The sequence below is a fragment of the Fukomys damarensis genome, unplaced genomic scaffold (assembly GCF_012274545.1).
Source record: "Fukomys damarensis isolate Sample0158 unplaced genomic scaffold, DMR_v1.0_HiC HiC_scaffold_37, whole genome shotgun sequence".
Lineage (NCBI taxonomy): Eukaryota > Metazoa > Chordata > Mammalia > Rodentia > Bathyergidae > Fukomys > Fukomys damarensis.
In genome coordinates, this window is record NW_022900949.1 from 67618976 (window position 1) to 67639882 (window position 20907).

The window sequence follows — 20907 nt, forward strand, 5'->3', positions numbered from 1 at the left end:
TATATTGATAGATATAGAGAAGTAAAATACACTAAATACCATCTGGAATCATTAAGTGTAACACAAAACCCTAACAATAAGTAACTGTCCTATTTTGAATCCTCTGCAAATCAATAATTTGTTAATAGCAGGGTAGTGACACACTTCAATTAGAGGTAACACCTGAGGATGTTTACGTTAAGAAATCTTGTGTATTTCTGAAAATAAATGTTTCCCTAGGAAAAAGTACAGCTGTGTAGAAGTCTGCTAAAGGTATTCAGTTTAGAACAAAAAGACAAGATCAGATAGAGGTTCCAACAAAAGGATATATCACAGGAAAAAGCACCTAAGCAATCCCATCCAAGAAAAATAAAAATTAGACCCATTTCTGACAGTGATAGATGATTTCATGCAAAAAAGAGAAAAACTAGATTAATCTAAAAAGAAGGTATACTGCAAGATTCTATAAAGGAAAAAAGAATAGCACAAGATTCTTAAGTATCTACGTTTACACTGATTCTTTCTGGCAATCTGGCAAACTGATCCCCATGAACAGAAAAGTAAAAGAACAAATAGAGAAAAGTGTTTGATGAAATGGGTTAAGTGGAAATCCAATTTTTACTGTGAATCAACCCACTAATATTACAGTAATGGGTATAAAAAGGTGTGTATTTATTGTGTTTTGCTACGTACAATTTAGACTCAGTTACAAAAATCGGGTAATAAATTATTTTGTGCCCAGGTTCCACTAAAATAACACCTATCTCCCCCTTCAGGACAGATCTCATCCAACAGAGAAATGGTTCAAGGGAACAAGGATGATGGGAGAGGAGGGAAGGGGAAATGAGAGGAATAAAGATGTGCCATGTGCAGGATCCTAACAACTTCAACCAATGTAAACACTGCATGCCATAACATGAACTATGAAAAATAATATCAACAAGTATGAAAAAGCTGATAGGGAACCAGACAAGAAGGGGGGAGAGGCTTAGATAGAAAAAAACAAGCTGCAATATGTACAAGTAACCACTCCCACAATGACTGTAAACTGCATAAATTGCAAACATGTACTAATAAAATAAAAATTTTAAAGAAAAGATCGTTACCCTTCAATGTATTAATTATTCTTAATATATATTAAGTATGGGAATTGAAGCCAGAGAAATGTCCTGCCCAGAGAAAACGTGGTATAAATGGAAATAATACATGTTAACAGAAAAATCAATAATAAGTACAAAACTATTAAAATCTTTCTACTGACAACCTAAATATCTACAGTTCCCAAAGCTATTAAGTTACATACCTTATTTTCTTGGCCCCACTGCCAGATGCTGGGAGCTTGCATGCCAAAGAAAGCAAAAGGATCTTTGCCAACAATTATTAAGCCTATTAATACTAGTTTGAAGATTGACAGGAAAGATGCTATGTGTCTATCAAAAGAAAAGAAATAAATTCATCAGAAACCTCAATTTGTTACCTACTTTAAAATGTAATAATTTAAGTACATGTATATATTTTCTAAAAGTTACCATGGAAAAAGTAATGAAAGTTTCTTGTACAGTTTAAAAAACAAAAGTATTTAATCAGTTTAAAAAACAAAAGTATTTAATCATTTTACTCAATCAAAAAGTACCTTAAAATTATGTGGAATTGGCCTTTAAAAATACAATTATTTTGGGCAACACCACACCTACCTTGCAGCACACAAAGTCCTGAGATTGATCCCCGGTACCAAAAGAAAAATTATTTTAAGATAGTACAGGGGCCAGGGATGTAGCTTAGCAGCACAGCACCTGCCAGGCAAGCAAGAGCAAGGTCTTGAGTTCAATGCCTGGTACCAAAAAAAAAAAAAAGCTAATACAGAATTTAATATCACTGACTTGCTATGCAATTTTGGGGACCTGGGTAGAGCACACACTCAGTATGTGAAATGCCCTGGGTGTGACCCCTGGCACCAAAGAAAAAAGTTGGGAAGGGAGGCTAGCCTACTTCCACAATAAAGAGTACTTAGGAAAACATTTCTTTCTTTCTTTCTCTTTTTGCTACTGGGATCAAACTTGTGACCTTGCGCTTGTGAGGCAGGCGGCAGCACCACTGAGCTAAATCTCCCCACCCTAGAAAACATATCTTTAAAACAGTTGTCATCTCTTGAAACAACTTCATTCCTTCTACCAGAAAAAGCCTTCTAAATTTGGCTCAAATAAACTTGCTATTTATAAAGCAGTTTTCTCTGTTTAATAATATAACCAATATGCCGGGCGTGGTGGAGCACGCCTATAATCCCAGCACTCGGGAGGCTGAGGCAGGAGGATCACTGTGAATTCAAGACCAGCCTGGGCTACATAGTGAGGTCTGGGTCAGTCTCAACTACATAGCGAGACCCTGTCTCAAATAAATAAGTAAATAAACAGTTAAATAAAAAAATAAGATGATGATAATATAACCAATAAAAGAACAATAACCAAAGAAAGTTACTTAAATGACTCCACAAAGATTATAAAGTCAATAAATCATTTTCCTTTATAGTTACTGAAATTTACCTACCTATAAATTGGTTGTGGAAGGTAATTCTCTCCTTCAATTCGGATGTCTGGGTACCTCTGGCTAATAACCCTCATGTACTCCTCAAACACCCGCTTATAACCTCAGGAAACACTGAAGAAAAATGAAAATGTTTCCATTAAGTGCTTTAGAATACACCTATGTAGATTTATTTTTCAGTAGACAAAGTCTAAAGATTATTACCAAGATTACAATTTTTTCTTAAGCTTCATCAGAAGTTAATGATTAAACCTGGGAGATTGTTTTTCTTTACAAATTCCACACACTTCAATTGAATTCCTCTCATTATAATATGAAACTTTGTAGCTCTGGGTTATTGTTAGACATTCAAGTATCTTCATATATATTAGCATATCATGAGCTCCAATGCAGTATTTTTTTTTTTTTAAATCAGTGGCTCAAACAGTAAAATTAAAACAGTTCTTATTCATGAGTTGCGACTTTCACATTTGGGGCCCTAGAAACATACAAACAATACCAAAGCATGAGACATAAAACTCTGGTTCTTATTTTTACTCTGCCCCTAAATGGGCCCATTTTTTGCTCAACCATAGTAAGAGGAACTTAGACTAGACTTACAGCCCTTCTCACTCACAAGTGTTTTTATTTTGCAAAACAAATAAAGGAAAACAAGATTGGGAAAATAATTCTCGGTAATATGACATTCCTCTGCAAATTAAGTCCACAGCACCCAATCTCCATTAAAAGTATTTGAACAACTCACTGCAGATACTGTGTATGTTTCTCAGCAAGTACAGGGAAATACAGCATCAGAGAACATTATTTATATATATGTGGAAGTGGCAACACCATTTCAATCAAGAGCTATTCAAGCACTTAAACTTTTACTCAGTTCTAAGGTAAGGGATATATATACCATGAAAAAATGAAGGTACCACTTGGAACAAGGAAGCGGAGTCAGTAATTAACACACAGTAAAGCCTAAAGTGCCAGCTTTGTCAATCAAAGGGGGGGGGAGCAATACTTATCACCTCTCCCAATCCAAGGAAATAGCTTATGGTTTATATCTGACAGGGTGAAATAGTACAAATATTACTAGATCTCAATTTTAAAAACCTGCATTAAAAAAAGAGAAAAAGAGATGCTTAACCCAACAGTTTTTCTTTGAATTTAGAATGTTTCAGAAAAGAGTAAATCTCTATAAAAGTATGAATTTTTAGAGATAAATCTCTAGAGCTAAATATTTAAATGAAATTTTATTATTACATTATATTTTTATACATTATTATTTATACATTATATTATGACATTATATTTTTTATTCTTTCCAAGAAGCATGCTGGGCTTTTATTACTAATCCAATTTCAAATTTATAGGCAAGTTACCAGAGTAAAAATAAAGATGTTAAGTATACTTTTCACCTATATTCTTTAAGTATTAGTATTTTAACATAACTGTTTTCTCTAAGAATTTTAATGTTGCTGCCATTTTAAAGATATTACAAAAATAAGCTAGATAACTTATAAGCCCAGCCAATTTAAAACCAAGAAAAACCACCTGACTTCAAAGCCAAAGTTTGCACTGGTGTTTACAATGGAGCAGATTATCTAAACAGCACTTTTTTAATGTAGTATTTTGAGGAATAGGGATTTGGTTAATTTAGTCAACACTGGAAGGGGAACTATCGGTTTATATTCCAGCTAGGAGGAGTTAGTTGATGGAGAGGAAATGAGGAGGCTAGATTATCACGAAGCCAACCACAGTGGACTATGACAGGTTCTACTGTTTTGTTTTTGTTTGTTTTTTTAACAAACACTGACTGTTGACAGGTACCAAGTTCCAAAATTGGAGCATTATGCAAAACAGACAAAAATCTATGTATTTTTGCTGCTAGTAGTAGTACAATGGAGGCGATAAAGTTTGTTAGTTGACAATATCTGAAGCTGTTTCTCATCTTGTTTGAGAAAGGAGTACAAAGAAAGAAAACACCCAAAAGACTATGGGGGGAAAGGCCACAAAACAAAACAGCAGAAGCAGTAACCAAAAGATTAATAAAGAGTTTATATTCATAGCTAATCTGCAATGGATGATAAAATAAGTATGGAAGGACTTCAAAAAAAAAGCTCAAAATCAAAAAGCAGAATTAGAGCCAGATATGGTGGTACACCCCTGTAATCCCAACTTTGGGAGACTGAGGCAGAATGATCACAAGTATGAGTCAGGATTAACTCAGTGTCTTAATAAGACGCTGACTCAAAATAAAAAAGAGTGCAAAGGTCCTGGGTTCAATCTCCAATACCAAGAGGAGAGAGCAGAATATGGTATGAGGCCCTCAAAAAAATCAAAACTACAATGAATTATAAACTTACATCTACTAGGATGGCTACTTTCAAAAAAGAAGAAAATAACAAATGTTGGTAATAAGAAGTAATAGGAACCTTTGTGCACTGTTGGTAAAAAAAATGTGAAAGGGTACAGCTATTACTGAAGTACCTAAAAAAAAACTGAAAATAGAATTACTGTATTATCCAAGTGCTACGGTTTCAATCTGATTTGTTTCCTTCAAAACTCATGCTTAGGTCTTGAGAGAGATTAACATGTTCCATGTTCTGCCAGCTTGAACCTGGCTGTCCCCTTGAGCAGCTTGTACCACTGACGGTACAAACAAATCTAAATCACTTTTATCAGTCTTTTTACTAATAAAATTAATAAAAAGCCACCTGACGGATAGTCATGCATGTACTACTGGTGGCCCAAGCTGCCCAGCAGCAAGACATACAAATTTTGGCCCTGTGTTGAACGTGTTAATTTTTTTCTCAAGAGAGTGGGTTAATTCTTGTAGGAGCAAGACTGGGATGTTGCAAAGCAAGTCTACCACTCATGCTTTCTCTCTTCAGTGCTGGCTTGCCCTTCCAACTTTTCCCACATTAAGATGAAGCAGTATAGAGGCCTTGTTAGAGGCTAGTGCTGAGCTCTTGGACTTCCCAGCCTCCAAAACTTTAAGCCAAAAGAAACAACTTTCCTTTGTAAATTACTCAGTCTCAAGTATTCTGTTACAGCACTGTAAAATAGTCCAAGGCATGGGCAATCCCAACTGTGGGCATATATACAAAAAATGTAAAGCAGGATCTTGAAGAGATATTTGTACAACCATGTTGATCACAGTATTATAAAAGGTAAAAGCAACTAAAATATCTACCAATTGATAAATGAATAAAGAAAAGATAAAACATTATCCTTTAAAAAAATCTTGCCATTTGTTACAACATGGATGAAAAATGAAGATATTATACTAAGCAAAATAAGCTAGTCCCAAAGGACAAATACCATATGATTCCATTTATGAGGTATCTGAAGTGGTCAGAATCACCAGAAGTAAATAAATAGCTAGCTGGCTACCAAAAGATGGAGGAAAAAAAGTGGGGGAACTAATGTTTAACAAGTATAAAGTCAAACTTGCAAAATACAAAAGTTCTATAGATCTACTACATAATAAATCTGAATACACAACATTAATGAACTGTTCACCTACAAAAAAATTAAGATGGTATACTTAATATACTTTTTAACCATACATATACCAAAAAAGATATGTTGAGGTCCTGAAGAAAAAAAGTGATGGGGTGGAAACTGAAATCTGTGACAGATGAATAAACACCCGGTGGCCCAATTCTGTAATCCCAGCCCTTGGTATGCTGAGGCAGGAGAACAACTCTAAGTTCAAGGTGAGCCTGGGCTACATAATAAGTTCAAGGCCAGCCTAAGCTACACAGTGAGACCTATAAAAGATCTAACGATTTGAATAGTATCATTAGTGGATGGATCTATAATCTAATTAATCTAATAGACGGGTCAGATTTTCTTTCTCTAGAAATCATCTTTCTGAAAGCCTACCAATCATTTACAAAAACCTAGTTAGAAAGAGCAAATGTCATTCTTAGACTACAGTGGAGCAAAACAGAAAATTTCTGAAAACCCAACCCACTCCATGATCTTCCAAGAATACTAATTAAACTATGTCAAAATTTAAAATGTAATATCCTTTGAAATTCTAACAAAGTACTTCTATCAACCATATTTTTTATGGAAATAATTGGGTAAGTACACAAAAGTACTGAAGGATATCTAAGCTAAGTGATTTTATTAAAAACTCAAACCAGCATAAATGTTAACTAATATAGCATTATTCAAGAAAGCATATCCACTTTATGGACACTATGCCTACTGATACAAATCTGTATTCACTGATGTGAAAAGATAAGTGGGAGGTAGGTATGTGTTTTAAAAGCATACTCTGGCTAGGCATAGTGGCACACGCCTATAATCCCAGCACTTGGTAGGCTGAGGCAGGCGGTTGCCCAAAGTTGAAGGCCAGCCTAGGCTACACAATGAGTTTAAGGCTAAGCTGAACAAGACCCTATCTCAATAAAAACAAAAAAACAGAAAAAACCCACCACCACCACTACCACCAGAAACCTCCAAAATAAAATTAAAGCATACTATAAATCTATTTATAATCATATAATATGTGTCATCTTGAAGACTATAAGACATATTCTATTACACAGTACACAGGATTTTTCACTTTGTCCTTTAACAGTTCCATTTTCTGTCCCTCTTCCTCCTACATGTTAGGTCAAGCTTCATTTGCATTATTCTTCCCTTAGCTTGAAAAGCCCTTTCTCTGCACCTCCTAGAGTTCCCCATACCCTTCAAGGTTTCATTTCTTCCTCTGCAAAGGCTTCCAACTCCTTCTGAGTAATTCTTTTGGTTTTCTTTTAGCCCTCTATTACAACCAACCTTATTACATTATTCTATTTACTGTAAATACTGTATCTCCCACCAGACAACAGGTTTTCAAACCTTACTGTTTAAAAAATATCCTATCTTCCCAAGAACTAGATAAAAGGAGGGGCGTGATATGAAAAAAAGGGGGGAGCAAACAAAACTTAGGCTGTGCCACCATCACCACAAGACTTGATCATCAGCAGTTCATGCCAAACCTACATAATGAGATTCCCTCACCAACCCCACATTGCACTGCAGTTGGAGTAAGGTATGTAAAAACATATAACTGTACTTTTTGGAAAACAGGGACGAACGAAGTAGAAGGATCCAAATATATTCTTAAGTAACAAAGATTAAAAAAACAAAAAACCAACAACCCTGGTGTAGTGGCACACACCAGTAATCCCAGCACTCAGGAGGCTGAGGTGGGAGGATCACAGGGGTCTGTGAGTCTAGATTACACAGTGAGTTCAAGACCAGCTGGAACGACATAGTGGGACCCTGTCTCAAAAAAAAAAAAAAACAAAAAGAGAGAGACAGAGAAAAGATATTCATGGGTTCACTTTTTTCCTGTTAAGCCTATTTTTTTGTGGGTTTTTGTTTTGCTTTGTTGAGTCTCACTTTGCAGTTCAGGATGGCCTTGAACTCACAATGTAGCACAGGCTGGCCTGGAATTTGCACCAATCCTCCTGCCCATAGACGTTCAGCTTCCTAATACTGGGATTTGGGATTTTTCTTATGATATTATTGTGTCATAAATTAAACAGCAGTATTTTTCCTTTCTAAATGTTATATAAAATAATGCTGCATCTTATAATCCATTGTTAGGCTTGGTGAAGTACAGTAACTGCCAAGTTTTCTAGTTTAACTTAAAATGGTTATTTTGGAGTGATAAAAATTCTTTGTGGGGATTTTCTCCAAGATGCTGTCTTTAGTCTTCAAAATTCAATATTCCTTCACTTCCTTGTCACAGAAAACTAACCCACAGAATTTATTTCCTTTAATTGTTTATCACACCAGGGAATAGTAGAGCATCATTCCAGAGCGCATGAGTCATCTTCGCCAGTTCTTGCTTCTGCCACTTCTCTCCAAGCGTCTTCAGTCCATGTGATCTGTGGGGAAAGTGGTTCCAGGACCCCACCCGCTTTGGATACAGAAATGTACAGATGCTCAAATCCCTTACATAAAATGCCATAGTGTTTGCGTATAACCTACTCACATCTTGTATATTTTTAATCCTCTCTGGATTACTTTTAATACCCAATACAATGCAAATGCTACGTGCATTGTTTCGGGAATGACAAGGAAAAAGTGTGTACATGTTCAGTGTACAAAGGGCCAACTACATCACCTAAAACTACTGACTTTACTCATGATCTCTCAAACTTCTTTGTACATCTACCACCACCACAGTATTCCAAGCTCCACCTTCTCTCATTTGGAAAACTCTTAAAGCCCTCTCTCCCAAATGTTTGTCTTTTCTTTGTCTTCTGGATTTCTGTCCACAATGAAACGAGGTGGTCTTGGGCTGGGGATTTAGCCTAGTGGTGCTGCCGCCTGCCTCACAAGCACAAGGTCCTGAGTTCGATCTCTGTTACCAAAAAGACAAATCAAAACAAAACAAACTAGGTGGTGTTTTCTAGGATGGCTCACCAGACCTTCAAGCAAAAATCTGTTTTTGTAATGGCTGCTTCATTTACCTCTTAAAAATGCAGTTAGAAGTTGGCTGTCTGAAAATTACAATGGTTGATAATTAGATTAACAATGATTTAAAAATTCTGCTATGTTCTGCTTATGTGTTGAAACTTTAACTCCATTTAATCTACAATCCTTAGTAGTAATTTAACTGTCAAATGTTCATTATTAACTGTAAAAGGTTAGTCAGTAATCCCTTTAAATTACAGCAACTATAGATTTGATAACATGTTAAATCACAGGAGGAAATAAAGCAGATATGTCAAGCACCATACCTATAAGTAGTGATTATAATACATCTACAATTGCAAATCAAAGCACGAAAAGTAACAAGGGAACTTCCTTTAAATGTTCAATGCTTAAAAGTCCAAAATAAACAGTGTGATTTTTTCAAATATGAAATCAATGCCACTAAAACTATCATATTCTATTGATAGGATTAATTAACATAATACACCAAAGAATCAAAATACACAGAATAACACTGTCCCATTTTTGTAGGCTTCATGAAGTGGTGATATCTATCTTGTTTACAATGAAATCTTTCCTTCCTGGCACACAGCAGGAACTGAATGAACATTTAATTAAAAATGAAAATGAAACTAGAATTGACAACTCTGTAATAAGCTTCATACTCTTAATGGATTTAATTCCTTTGTGCATCATGTTGCTATTTGTTCTACTAGCAATTATAAAACTCATATAATTACCACTATGGTTAAGAAAAAATATAAAATAAAATAAGGAACCAAAATTAATACAAAGTTCAAAATAGCTCTTTTTCAAATTGTTAATGAAAAACTGCATTGTATAGCACTGAGATTTCAAATAGAATTTTTAAGACTTCATGTTTATCCTCAATTGAATTAGCTTCCTCTCTTTTCTCTAACTTGCACATGAATATTCAAGATATTCTATCAAAACTAGAAATCTAATATTCACTTTACTGTAAACAGATTAATCTCTAGGAGAAAGAACAAACAAGCTGAATTTTATCTGTACATGATAGGGCAAATAAGTTACTTTCTACGTATATACTGAATATTTTAAAGTGAAGCACTTCTGTAACATGCTCAGAGTGACTGCAAAAGAAACTCTTATATCAGACTTTTGAAACAAGTCTGCACTTAAAGCAAAAGCCAAGTCTCAAAGGGCAACTCAGATGCTTTTGACTTTTTTATAAAGCTTTAATTCGAGGGACTCAATGTCCCTCCCTACATTTGTTTACACAGTTTGAAAGCCTTGTTAAGAATATCCTCAACGGAAAACACACCTGGTAAACTGACAATAATTCTAACACAAATGTAAAGAGTATTTTGCAAAAGCAAGAGATAGGACAGTAAGATAAAGAAAAATTATACAACTTTAAAGTTGCATTTTTAAAAAACTGCAGAACTTATGTCCAAAGTATCTTCCAAGGTTGGTAAAATGACTACCACTTTCTTATAAAAGTTAAGGGGTGGTTGGAAGAATGGATTAATGATGAGTGCTTAGTATGGCAAAGCTCTGGGTTCGATCCCCAACGTACACGAAGAGAGAACGGCCAAATTATGCTTCCAGTTGCAGTATTATTCAAAGATGAGGTACAAATCTAGACTTTAGTACCTATGTTAATACGTGAACTTTTAAAAAGCTATTTATGGAGGGCAGCTGTGAACATCTGTAATCCCAGCCCTCAGGTAGGATCTTCTGAGGTGTTAAATGTCTCATCTTTAACCATTATATTGTTTTAAAAAAAATACAAAATCTGGGCCTTTCAAACCCGGGCCTTTCCCAATCCGACTCATAAAATTTATCAATGTCCTGCCTGTAGTACTTAGATCTGTTAGGTAACAACAATATAATTACAGACTAATAAAAACCCCAAGTTTCTTTTCCTGTTTCTATGAATGCACAAGACTTTTGAAAGGCAGGAACATGCCAGAGCAGGCCACTGCCGGGTAAAGACCACTCTGGAAGCGAACGGTCAAAGTTTTGAAGAGCGACAGGCTCTTTTTCTGACACTTAGGAAATCGCAAACTGAGAACCAGCCTCCCCAGACATCAGAGGGCCCCCACTCCCTCACCGAACAGTCACCCGCCAGGCCCAGGAAGACAAGGTGTCTGTCACTCCCGGGTCCCCTCCAACGACCCGAATTATCCTCACCCTTCACCGAGCCAGGCAGGGAGACAGCCGGGTATGAATGCAGGCAAGACGACAGGGGAAGTTAACTGCCTGTAGTATAAGGCGAACCAGCGCCACGCACACTCATCCCCATCTCCGCCGGCAGCCGGGGCAGCAGGGCGCGTCGCTGCCACCCGCCCTCCGTAAGAAAAATGTCCCCGCGTCCTCGCCTTCCAGCGTTTAGCCTTCTTCCGCCCTCCTACACTAGTCCCACCATTCTAAAACGCAAAAGGAAAGGAGAGCTTGTGTCAGGAGGAGAGGAGGGCGGCCCGATCGTCCCGCGGCAGCGTTCTAGAGGAGGCCGACTGCGGGACGGCACTGGCGCCGTTTTTCAGAGCCGCCGAAGGTGCGGCCGGATAGGCCGCTAAGCCGGGGCCTCGCGTAGTGACGCCCACGAGCGATGGCGCGGCAGGGCGGACTGGGCGGCGCACATACCAAATCTGGAACTTGAGCAGCGGCCCCGTGGCGTACTGCATCTTCAATCTCTTGGTGGGCACGTCGCCCAAATCGGCCGACGCCTCGCTCCGGACCACTGCCGACGCTGCCGCGAAAAGCAATAGCAGAAACCTCATCTTGACTGCCTGGAGACGGACCCCTCCGCCGCCTTCTAACCGAGACTGCAGCCCACCAAAGCCTAGGCGCGAGCTGCTCCCCACTGCGCAGGCGCGATTCGCCAAGGTCAGGGACGGAAGCCGGAATGCGACTGCGCGGCTCCGCCTGTGCATGCTCTGGGTGGGAGAGTTGATCTGTTTTCTCGGTCCTGTCGGGCCTCCATGTTGCCAGTGTGCAGAGGTTTGGAGGGGAAGAGAGCGGGAGGCGGAAAGGGAGCAGAGAAGCTACTGAGTTATCCGGAGTCATTAATTGTTGCGTCCAGAAGATCTGAACTCTACATCTATTTTTTTTGTTTTGTTTAGTTTTTTGGTACCGGGGATCGAACTCGGGTCCTTGTGCTTGCAAGGCAGGCGGCGGAACCACTGAGTTAAATCCCCAGCCCCTACACCTATTTTTTATTAATTCAGACATTTAGCTGTTTGAGACAGGTATACTTACTTCATGTGACAGAGGGAAGGGAATGTCCTGACCCTCTGAACTGAATCATAATGCTCAAACTTTTTTATGGACTTTACTTTGGTCTTATAATATCTCTTTCCTAAAATAATATTATAAATAATTTTTTAGAAAACGTGTAAAGTTTCAGACATATACAAGAATAATTACTTTTCTATCAACCAGTTTTAACATTAACAATGACTGGCATTTTGCCCATTCTCAGGTATCAGATCATTTAATCTATAATTATTTGTCCTAAATTCTATATCTGTTAGGTAAAAAGGGCCGAAAACCAAGACCAGACCAGGACCATAACAAGCCTTTATTATAGGGAGGATCTGCCAGGTTGTCTCTGAACAGAGGAGAGAGAGAGAGAGACAGAGCGATATAGCTGAGACAGCACTTCTTATAGAACTGGGCGTGAGGCTCATAGGGGCTGGGGTGGGATTGAGTGCTGTAGTGGCTAGGGATTGGGGGAGCTTGTGACATTACCAGGATGGGCTTGTGTCATCACTTTAGGGCCATCTTAAGGCAAGGGAAATCTAATATTCCAAGCTTTTGTTTTATGGTTATTGGCCAAAGGTCTCTTCTGGAGCTGCTTCAAGCTGACAAAGGGGCTGGGTACTAAACCTGGATCTGGTGGGGGCAGTGGTAGGAGGGGCTTCTTCCCTCTGCCGCAGTGGCCTGTACCCCCCATGATGAGTTCTGTGACTGTCTGGTTGGTAAATGCTCCCATGTGTTCCTGCAAGAAATTTTTGAAAACAGTGAAACAGACAGGGCCTTGTCATGATTAAAAGACATACGCAGGCCAGTGGGCCCAACAAGGGAAGTAGCCAAGGCATCATCTGGGGAAGCCAGGAATAGCTTTGGTTTATTCCCCAAGAATTCCACCATCTCTTTCGCTCTTCAATGTGCTGCTGTAATTCTTTTTTTGAGACAGGGTCTCACTATGTAGTTGAGACTGACCTGAACTCACTATGTAGCCCAGGCTGGTCTTGAACTCCCAGCGATCCTCCTACCTCAGCCTCCCGAGTGCTGGGATTACTGGTGTGCGCCACTATGTCCGACATGCTGTAATTCTTTGTTGTTGTTGTTTTGGTACTGGAGATCGAATTTAGGACCTTGTGTTTGTGAGGCAGACAGCGGTACCACTGAGCTAAATCCCCAGCTCCGCTGCTGTAATTCTTTAACTTTTGCTTTAAAAATCCCTGACTGGTTAACAAAATAACAACATTCTTCACCTAGCATCTGGCATGTTCCCTCTTGGGCCTCTGTCAGCATATGAAGGGCCTGTTTGTTTTGTAACACCACCGCTGCTAGAGAATTTATTTGATCTTGTACTGTATTTAAGGACTGGTTTATTTCATCCATGTCTTCCGAAATCTGTGTGGATAGGGCCTGATAGAAACGTGTGGATGTAGAAGTGCCTGCTATCCCTGTTGCCACCCCAGTGAGGACCCCTGCTTCCATTAAAAAGGGGGCTAAAAGGGGAGCTGCCCTTTTTCTGTTTGTGTTCTGTGGGAGAACTTGTTTAGACATCTGGGCTTCTGTATAAATGGTCATGGGAGGGCTAAGGAAGGATATGTAACAGAAAACGTCAGACTGATTGAGGCATTGGAATGCCTCTTGATTACCTATGAAGTACAGGCCTTTGGACAGGCAGATCGGATGCTCTTCTGAGATAAAGAGGGAGCAAGCAAGGCAAAGTGATGATGTCATTTTGCCCCATGCATGTCAGGTTAGTGGTCTGTGTAGGGAATGCGAGACCCATAGCAAAGGGTCCCCGAACTGAGGATAAATTGCCAGTATTTGAGACAGACAGGTTAAAGTCTAGGGGGACAGGAACTGGAGTGAGCGAGCGGGGGTAAACAGATCTACACATCCAACAGTCTGAGATGTTGACAGGGAGATAGTGGAGGAGGCATTAAATAGTGTTGTAGGTGTTGTTGTGACTGGGTTATCTGGTTTACCACTTGGAGATCTATCCCTTATAGGGAGGTGGAGTGGAGGGCCTCAAAAGTCTCTCTATCTCTAGTGCCTGTTCATTGACTGCCTCTTTTGGTTATTCTTTTCTGAGGGGTATAAGACCAAATTAAAGTGAGACCTGTGTTAATCCATATGACCATCTTGCTGTCAAGGTCAATTAAGTCTCTTTAGGCATTATTTTGGAACCAAGCATACAGCCTCTTGGGTTCTATCAGTGTCAGCCATTAGGATGGGTTATGGGCCTTGCTTGACCAAGTTGCTTTCAGTGAAAGCATGAGAGATTTTTTTCTCTTGGTGACTCTTTTGGCACACATTACATTTGTCCTCTGGTATCCAGCATTCTCCCTGCTCCAGAGGTTGGGTGACTTACCAAAGATGTAAGCTGTTGTAGAACAGGTCCCTTCATACCTCGGATCTTTGATGACCTTGGAGGGCAAGGCCAAAATATTGGCAGTCCTCTTAGCCCAGTTACCTTTTAGTGTTGGTCTCTGCCCTTTGGTGGTTGAACACCCCGAAGAGAAGATCAGTGACATCAGTAGTACAGTAGGAGCAGTGAGCTTAACTATCATAACGTTATGTGGACAGCAAGCACCCTGGAATCTAAAATATAGTTAGAGGACTGTTATTATTATCAATCCTGGTTGTTCTAGTAATTGATTTCCTGTAAAATATTAACAAAAAACTTTGAGTCAGGAGCCACACATAATAATATTTTAGCATGACAATCATTATGACATCTTTGCCTCAAACTTAGATATGTATCTTGGTATAAATAGCCATTGTTAAATGTGTTTATTCCCCTCTAAAAACACATAAAAACGCCAGGAAACTCTTATTTAAGTTATTATCTTTTTTTTTTCAGCTTTAATTGAGTTTATTGGTACATTTTAGGGATACAGTATAGTTACATTCATTGTTGGGATCTTGTACCTCTACATGACAAGTCTTGATTAAGTTATTATCTTTTGATAAGATGCCATTTAAGGAAAATGTATGGGCCTATAAATGTACCTGTAATCATGAGTGTGTGGAGCAGAAGGGAAGGGAGAATACCTGGATCAAAAGGTTATTGTCATAAACAGTATGTTGGAAGACCTGTATAGTCAGAAAACATGAAAGTATTTTATACACCAGAAAAGTAGTAATAATAATTATTATTATAATTTTATGAAACCTTAGGTCCTATAGTGTAGCCTGGTACCAAAAGGATCTTTTTTAATAACTCCTTGTTTTTCCACAGAAAATATTATATTTTGAAGATGACCATTATAAACATATCACGATAACATATTTAAAACTCAACCCTTTGATGATAACTGATGTAAACATTTTATAACAACATATTTAGTGAGGTATATCTTCCCAAAAGGCTATGAAAATTATTGGGGCTCCCATTAGTGAACAAAGACCAGAATAAATTTTTCTGAGAAGCTGCTTCTTTATTCACTAACAGAAGTCTATACAAACCTAAAAGTTTATATTTAATTATCTTGAGAATTTTTTATTTAACCTGTAAAACCAGGTTGTACAAATTAACTATTTGTATCTTTGATGTCATTTTGATCAAAAAATATAATTTGACAAACACTTTCAAACTATTGGACAGACACAAACATATAAGACAATTTATGAAACTAGAGTGCACTCAAATATATTTGGCCAATTGAATTATAGCATCTCTTTAATTAAGACTAGTCAAAACTTTTGCAAGTCAATTAACAGAGATCTCGTGCAATTAGAATCAGAAGGAGTAAAAGCGTTTTGTAACAGTAGCATAATTATGTGTTATAGTCATTGTCAGAAGTCTGTAAACAAAGTAGAGAGAAGGTCAAGTTAATCCTATAATTACAATTTAATAATTTGCAATGTAGAATGTTTCAAATACATCGCTTAAACATCTGGAAACCAAACACCAATCAAACATTATTTTAAGTTTAAGATGAAAGATACATTTGTCAGTTAGCCAGAATTCATAATTTGTTTGTTTGTTTGTTTTAAGATTTTCCTTCCTGGCAGGACATCACAGCTGATTTTACTATGGAGCAAGCAGTCTGTAGCCAGCACTGGGCTGTAACCTCGTATTTGGTTTTTGAGCTCCAATCTTAAGCGTTACAATTTCTTTGAATTGTTTTAAAGCCTTATATTTTATTTTCCAATATTTATGTAGAAAACAGTAGGGTCCAATGGAATTTCTTGGTAATGCCACCTGCCAAACAAGTTGTTGGTATGTAAATAGGCAGGGCCAGGAGAGGATTTTACTACCCCCCACCCCGAGGGTCTTGCTTTCCTCTCTATTCTGAGGAAGCTGGGGAAAGAAGAGCAAGCAGGGAAGTGGTTGTGAACTCACCTTCCTGTTTGGGAGAGGCTGGAGGAGCAGCGAGAGTGTGGGTGTGTGGTGGAGAGACACAAGATGGCGGAGGTGAGCATGGGAAGAGAGGGACGAGCTGGCCAGGTTATAGGATGGGGGCGGTGTGAGTGGTGAGTGATCCCCGGAGGGACGGTTGGAGGCTGGAGGGGTGGAGGATGGAGTTTGGGCTAAAAACACCCGAGAGGTGGAACAAGTTTAACAGAGGGATGGGCACGAAAGAAGGCTTGTAGATAGGGGGTTTCTGACCATTTGCCATTGTGTTGACAAAAATTGCATAAATCGCAAATCGTGTGGTATGTTAAAATTAACAGTGCCATTTTGGGGCCATTGAGATTTATTATCTAATTTGTACTGAGGTCAAACTTGGTTGCAATAAAAAAAGTATTTTGGCTTAAAGTCGGTCTTAACAGTGCACGGGGATAAAGTTGTGCCAGGAGACAGCCAAAAGGCGTTGAGGGAAGGGATTTGAATTGTTGGGTGCCCATGTTAGCGTGGATGAGGAGTTAGTGCCCTAGAAGGAAGGCAAAGGAAAGGAACATCTGCGTCTCTTTTGATCCTCTCTGAGCCAGTCCCTGGAAGGGGAGAATGACAGGAGTCGTGCAATGGGCATCCCACAGCGGCAGGGTCCTGGGCCGAGGTCCCCACAGGGAGAAGATGAGACTGAGGCAGAGGACCCGAGTAGAGGGAAGCTAACTCCCTACTCACCCTGAAATCAGTGACCGGTGTGGGTGTGAGTCGTCAGCAGTGGGAAAGGTAGAAAGCCCTGCGGAGGTCCCGGCTCAGCAGATGTATGTGGTCCAGAGGAGGGGCTGGAAGGCCCGTCGACCCCGTCCTGCGGAGGGAGGATTGCCACTGAATCGACAGCCTTCCTCCTGGGTCTCAGAACCAAATACGTCAGGTAAAAAGAGCCAAAAACCAGGAGCAGACCAGGACCGTAACAAGCCTTTATATGGGGAGGATCTGCCAGGCTGTTTCTGAACAAGGAGAACGCACGCAATATGGCCGAGACAGGGAGGCTTCTTATAGGACTGGGGTGGGGCTTATACGAGCTAGGGCGGGACCGAGTGATGTAGTGGCTAGGGATGGGGGGAGCTTTTGACATCACTCGAAGGAGCTTGTGTCGTCACTTTAGGGCTATTTTAAGGCGAGGGAAATCTAACAATCCCTGGTACCCCAAATAAATAAATAAAATAAACACACATGTAAAAAATTAAGAATGACCAGTCATTAGAAAAATAATTGCTTAATATCAAATATCCAATGTTCACATTTCTTTTGGTCTTGTCAAAGACTTTAAGACCAAGAACACATCACTAGTTGGACAATTTTGTTTAATATTCACGGCAGCAAGAGTGAATTTATGTCATAGGGAACCATGGGAATTCTCAGCAATGAGGTTTTAGGAAAATACTATGCTAGGATCTGGACCTTGATTAAATTATTTGGGGAAGGGTGCTGGAATACCTATGAGTAGGTATTTTCAATAAATCTTACATTTAGGGAGAGGAGATTAGGTAAAGGTTAAATGGAACAGAAAGCAGGTCCCGGGAAGAACAAAGCACAAAGCATCACAATCCCTGATATCAAATAATACTATAAAGCTACAGTGATAAAAACAGTGTGGTACTGGCAGAAAAACAGACATGTGGATCAGTGGAACAGAATAGAGGGTTTAGAAAGAACCCCAGGTATATTCAGCTAGCTGATCTTTGACAAAGGGGCCAAAAACATACTGGAGGAAGGATAGCCTCTTTAATACTATAAATGATGTGAGAAAACTGTGTATTCTCTTACAGGAGATTGAATCTGGACACATATATCTTACCACGTAGGAAACTAAAATCAAAATAGATCAAAGATGTAAATGTTAGAACATAAACGCTTAAACTTTTTTTTTTTTTTTTGGTACTGGGGCTCGAACTCAGGACCTTGCACTGACTTGCAGGGCAGGCGGCAGAACCACTGAGCTAAATCCCCAGCCCAAAAACATTCTTCTGGAATATAACATAACCAAAACTGTTGAAGAAATAAACATACACAGGGAAGCACTTTCTGAACAGAACCCCAGTTGCACAAGAAAGAACATCAAGAATCAAATGGAATGATATCAAATTTAAAAGCTTCTAGGGCCGAGAGTGGTGCCACTGCCTGCCTCACAAGAGCAAGGTCCTAAGTTCAATTCCCGGTACAAAAAAAAAACAAAAAACAAAGGACACAACCAACAGATACAAGAGACAACCTACAGAATGGGAAAAATTTTGCCAGCTATACCTCATTCAAAGAACTAACATTTAGAATATATAAAGAAATCAGAAAAATTAGATACCCTCAAAATAAAAGACAATAAAAATGGGCAACTGAAATTAACAGACACTTCTGAGAAGAAGTACAAATGGCCAATAAAAACATTAAAAATGTTAACATTTTTGGCCATTAAAGAGATACGAATAAAAACAGTATTAAAATACTATAAAAAATAGTTTTCCAGGAAGAATTGCTATCATCAAAAAATCGAATAATAACATGCTAGTGAGGACCCAGGGAAGAAGGAACCTTTTTACATTGTCAGGGGGAATATAAGTAAGTACAACCATTATGGAAATCAGAATGGAGATTCCTCAAGAAACCAAAATTAGAAATTCTAGTTGACCCAGCTATTCTCCTCAGTATTTTCCTGAAAGAATTAAATACATTATATTGCAGAAATGTGTGCATACCCGTACTTAGAGCCACATATTCCAAAATAGCTTATTCTTGGAAGCAGTCAAAATGTCTATCAACAGATGCATGGGCAAAGAAAATGTATATATTCACAACGGAGTATTACTCTGATATACAGAGGGTGAACTTGAGCATTTGTGGGAAAATGGACCATAATGTTCAGTGAAATAAATCAGACCCAAAATATAAATAAAGAGCAAAATAAAAGATAACGGGAAATAGCCAGATAGAGTTTTTGCGTATGGGAAAGGGACCAAGAGCTAGAGGGAAGGAGAGACAGGAAGGAAAGGGTGTTGGAGAAAGACCTAGTATGTGCCTTGTGTATGTGACAACTGTCCACAAGGACGGTGATCACTGTGTACTACTGAGACCAGAAGATAGACGAGCAGTAGGCAGCTAGGGTAAGGACCTGAGTAAACGCAGATGAGCCCCGGGAAAATGAGGACACACGGGGAAAGAGAGTATGGCAGACTTGGGCGAGGAGTCAGTGGTTAAACTGCAGGGCAAAGCACAGTCTCTGTGAGGACTGAGTGGTTAAACAAGAATTTCAGATTAGTGAGGCATTTTGCCTGGTCACTGTCCTTCCCCTTTCTCCAAGGAAATTGCCTGGTCTTGAGACAGCTTCTTGCCCAAATTTTTCTTTTTTCTTGTTTCTTCTGCTTTTCTTCTTTCTTTTCCCCCTCACTCTTACACTTTCTTTCCTTTCCTTTGTGTGTGTGTGTGTGTGTGTGTGTGTGTGTGTGTGTGTGCTTTCATTCTTTTATTATGAAATATTACAAATCAGGGTACCGATGCTGTTGTTCACACTATTCTATTGAATGTTTCATTATGAATTTTGCTTTTATTCTCATAATATATCAATCCATGTAACTATATGTGAACTTTGTATCTTCTTTATAAATACTGCATAGTACCTTACACTGATATTCTGAAAGCCTGAGAGTTCTCAGCTTTGGAACTACTCCTGGGAGTCTCCCTAAAGCTGGGTGCTCTAGTCTGAGGCAGCCCCGCCAGCCTACTGGTGATTGAACTAAATCTCGTCCAGGCGTAATCTTCCGTACTCCATGCGCCAAAGGAGCTCACTGGAGTGTGACATGGAAAGCTGGAGGGCCGGGGAGCAGGGGAAGCCTGACCCCTAAGGGTCAGAGGCGTAACTAAAAGTGGGAACCACGTCGTTTTATTGTTTAAATTTCTAGAGTCCACCAAACAGCTAACTTTTATATCTAAATCCCTGAACTTGGGTGCTTCCACAGTGTCCTCATTTGGAGTCTCTCTTGGTTAGCAAGAGCTTTCTTTGTTCTTTATAATAAACTACAGTTGTGCCTTGGTTCACAAACTCAATCCTCTACTTGATTCTGATTGCAAACTGAATTGGACAAGAATGAAATAAAATTTCTCCATAAGATCAACATTGAACCCAACTGAATTTGCTTAGTTTGTTGTTGTCGTTTTGGTTTTTGAGACAAGGTCTCGCTATGTAGTTCAGACTGGCCGTGAACTCCAGGCAATCTTCCTGCCTCAGCTTCATGAGTGCTGGGATTACAGGCATGTGCTACTGTGCTTGGCTTGATTTGGCTCTTGTCCAACTTGGTTTGCAATCAGAATCATGGAAAGAATCAAGTTCGTGAACTGAG

The 20907-nt window shown here is 39.1% G+C and overlaps 1 protein-coding gene across 1 annotated transcript in view; it reads right to left on the reverse strand.

Moving 5' to 3' along the window:
• The window catches only part of Selenot (selenoprotein T), a 16611-nt gene extending 4792 nt beyond the window's left edge, over positions 1 to 11819 (reverse strand). Inside the window, exons 1-3 of the mRNA XM_010625301.3 lie at positions 11584 to 11819; positions 2524 to 2634; positions 1283 to 1409 (exon numbers count right to left, since the gene is read on the reverse strand). Of these exons, the coding sequence (XP_010623603.2) occupies positions 1283 to 1409; positions 2524 to 2634; positions 11584 to 11720 (375 nt within the window). The 5' untranslated portion in view covers positions 11721 to 11819. The remainder of the gene's footprint in view (positions 1 to 1282; positions 1410 to 2523; positions 2635 to 11583) is intronic.
• Positions 11820 to 20907: the final 9088 nt, after the last annotated feature.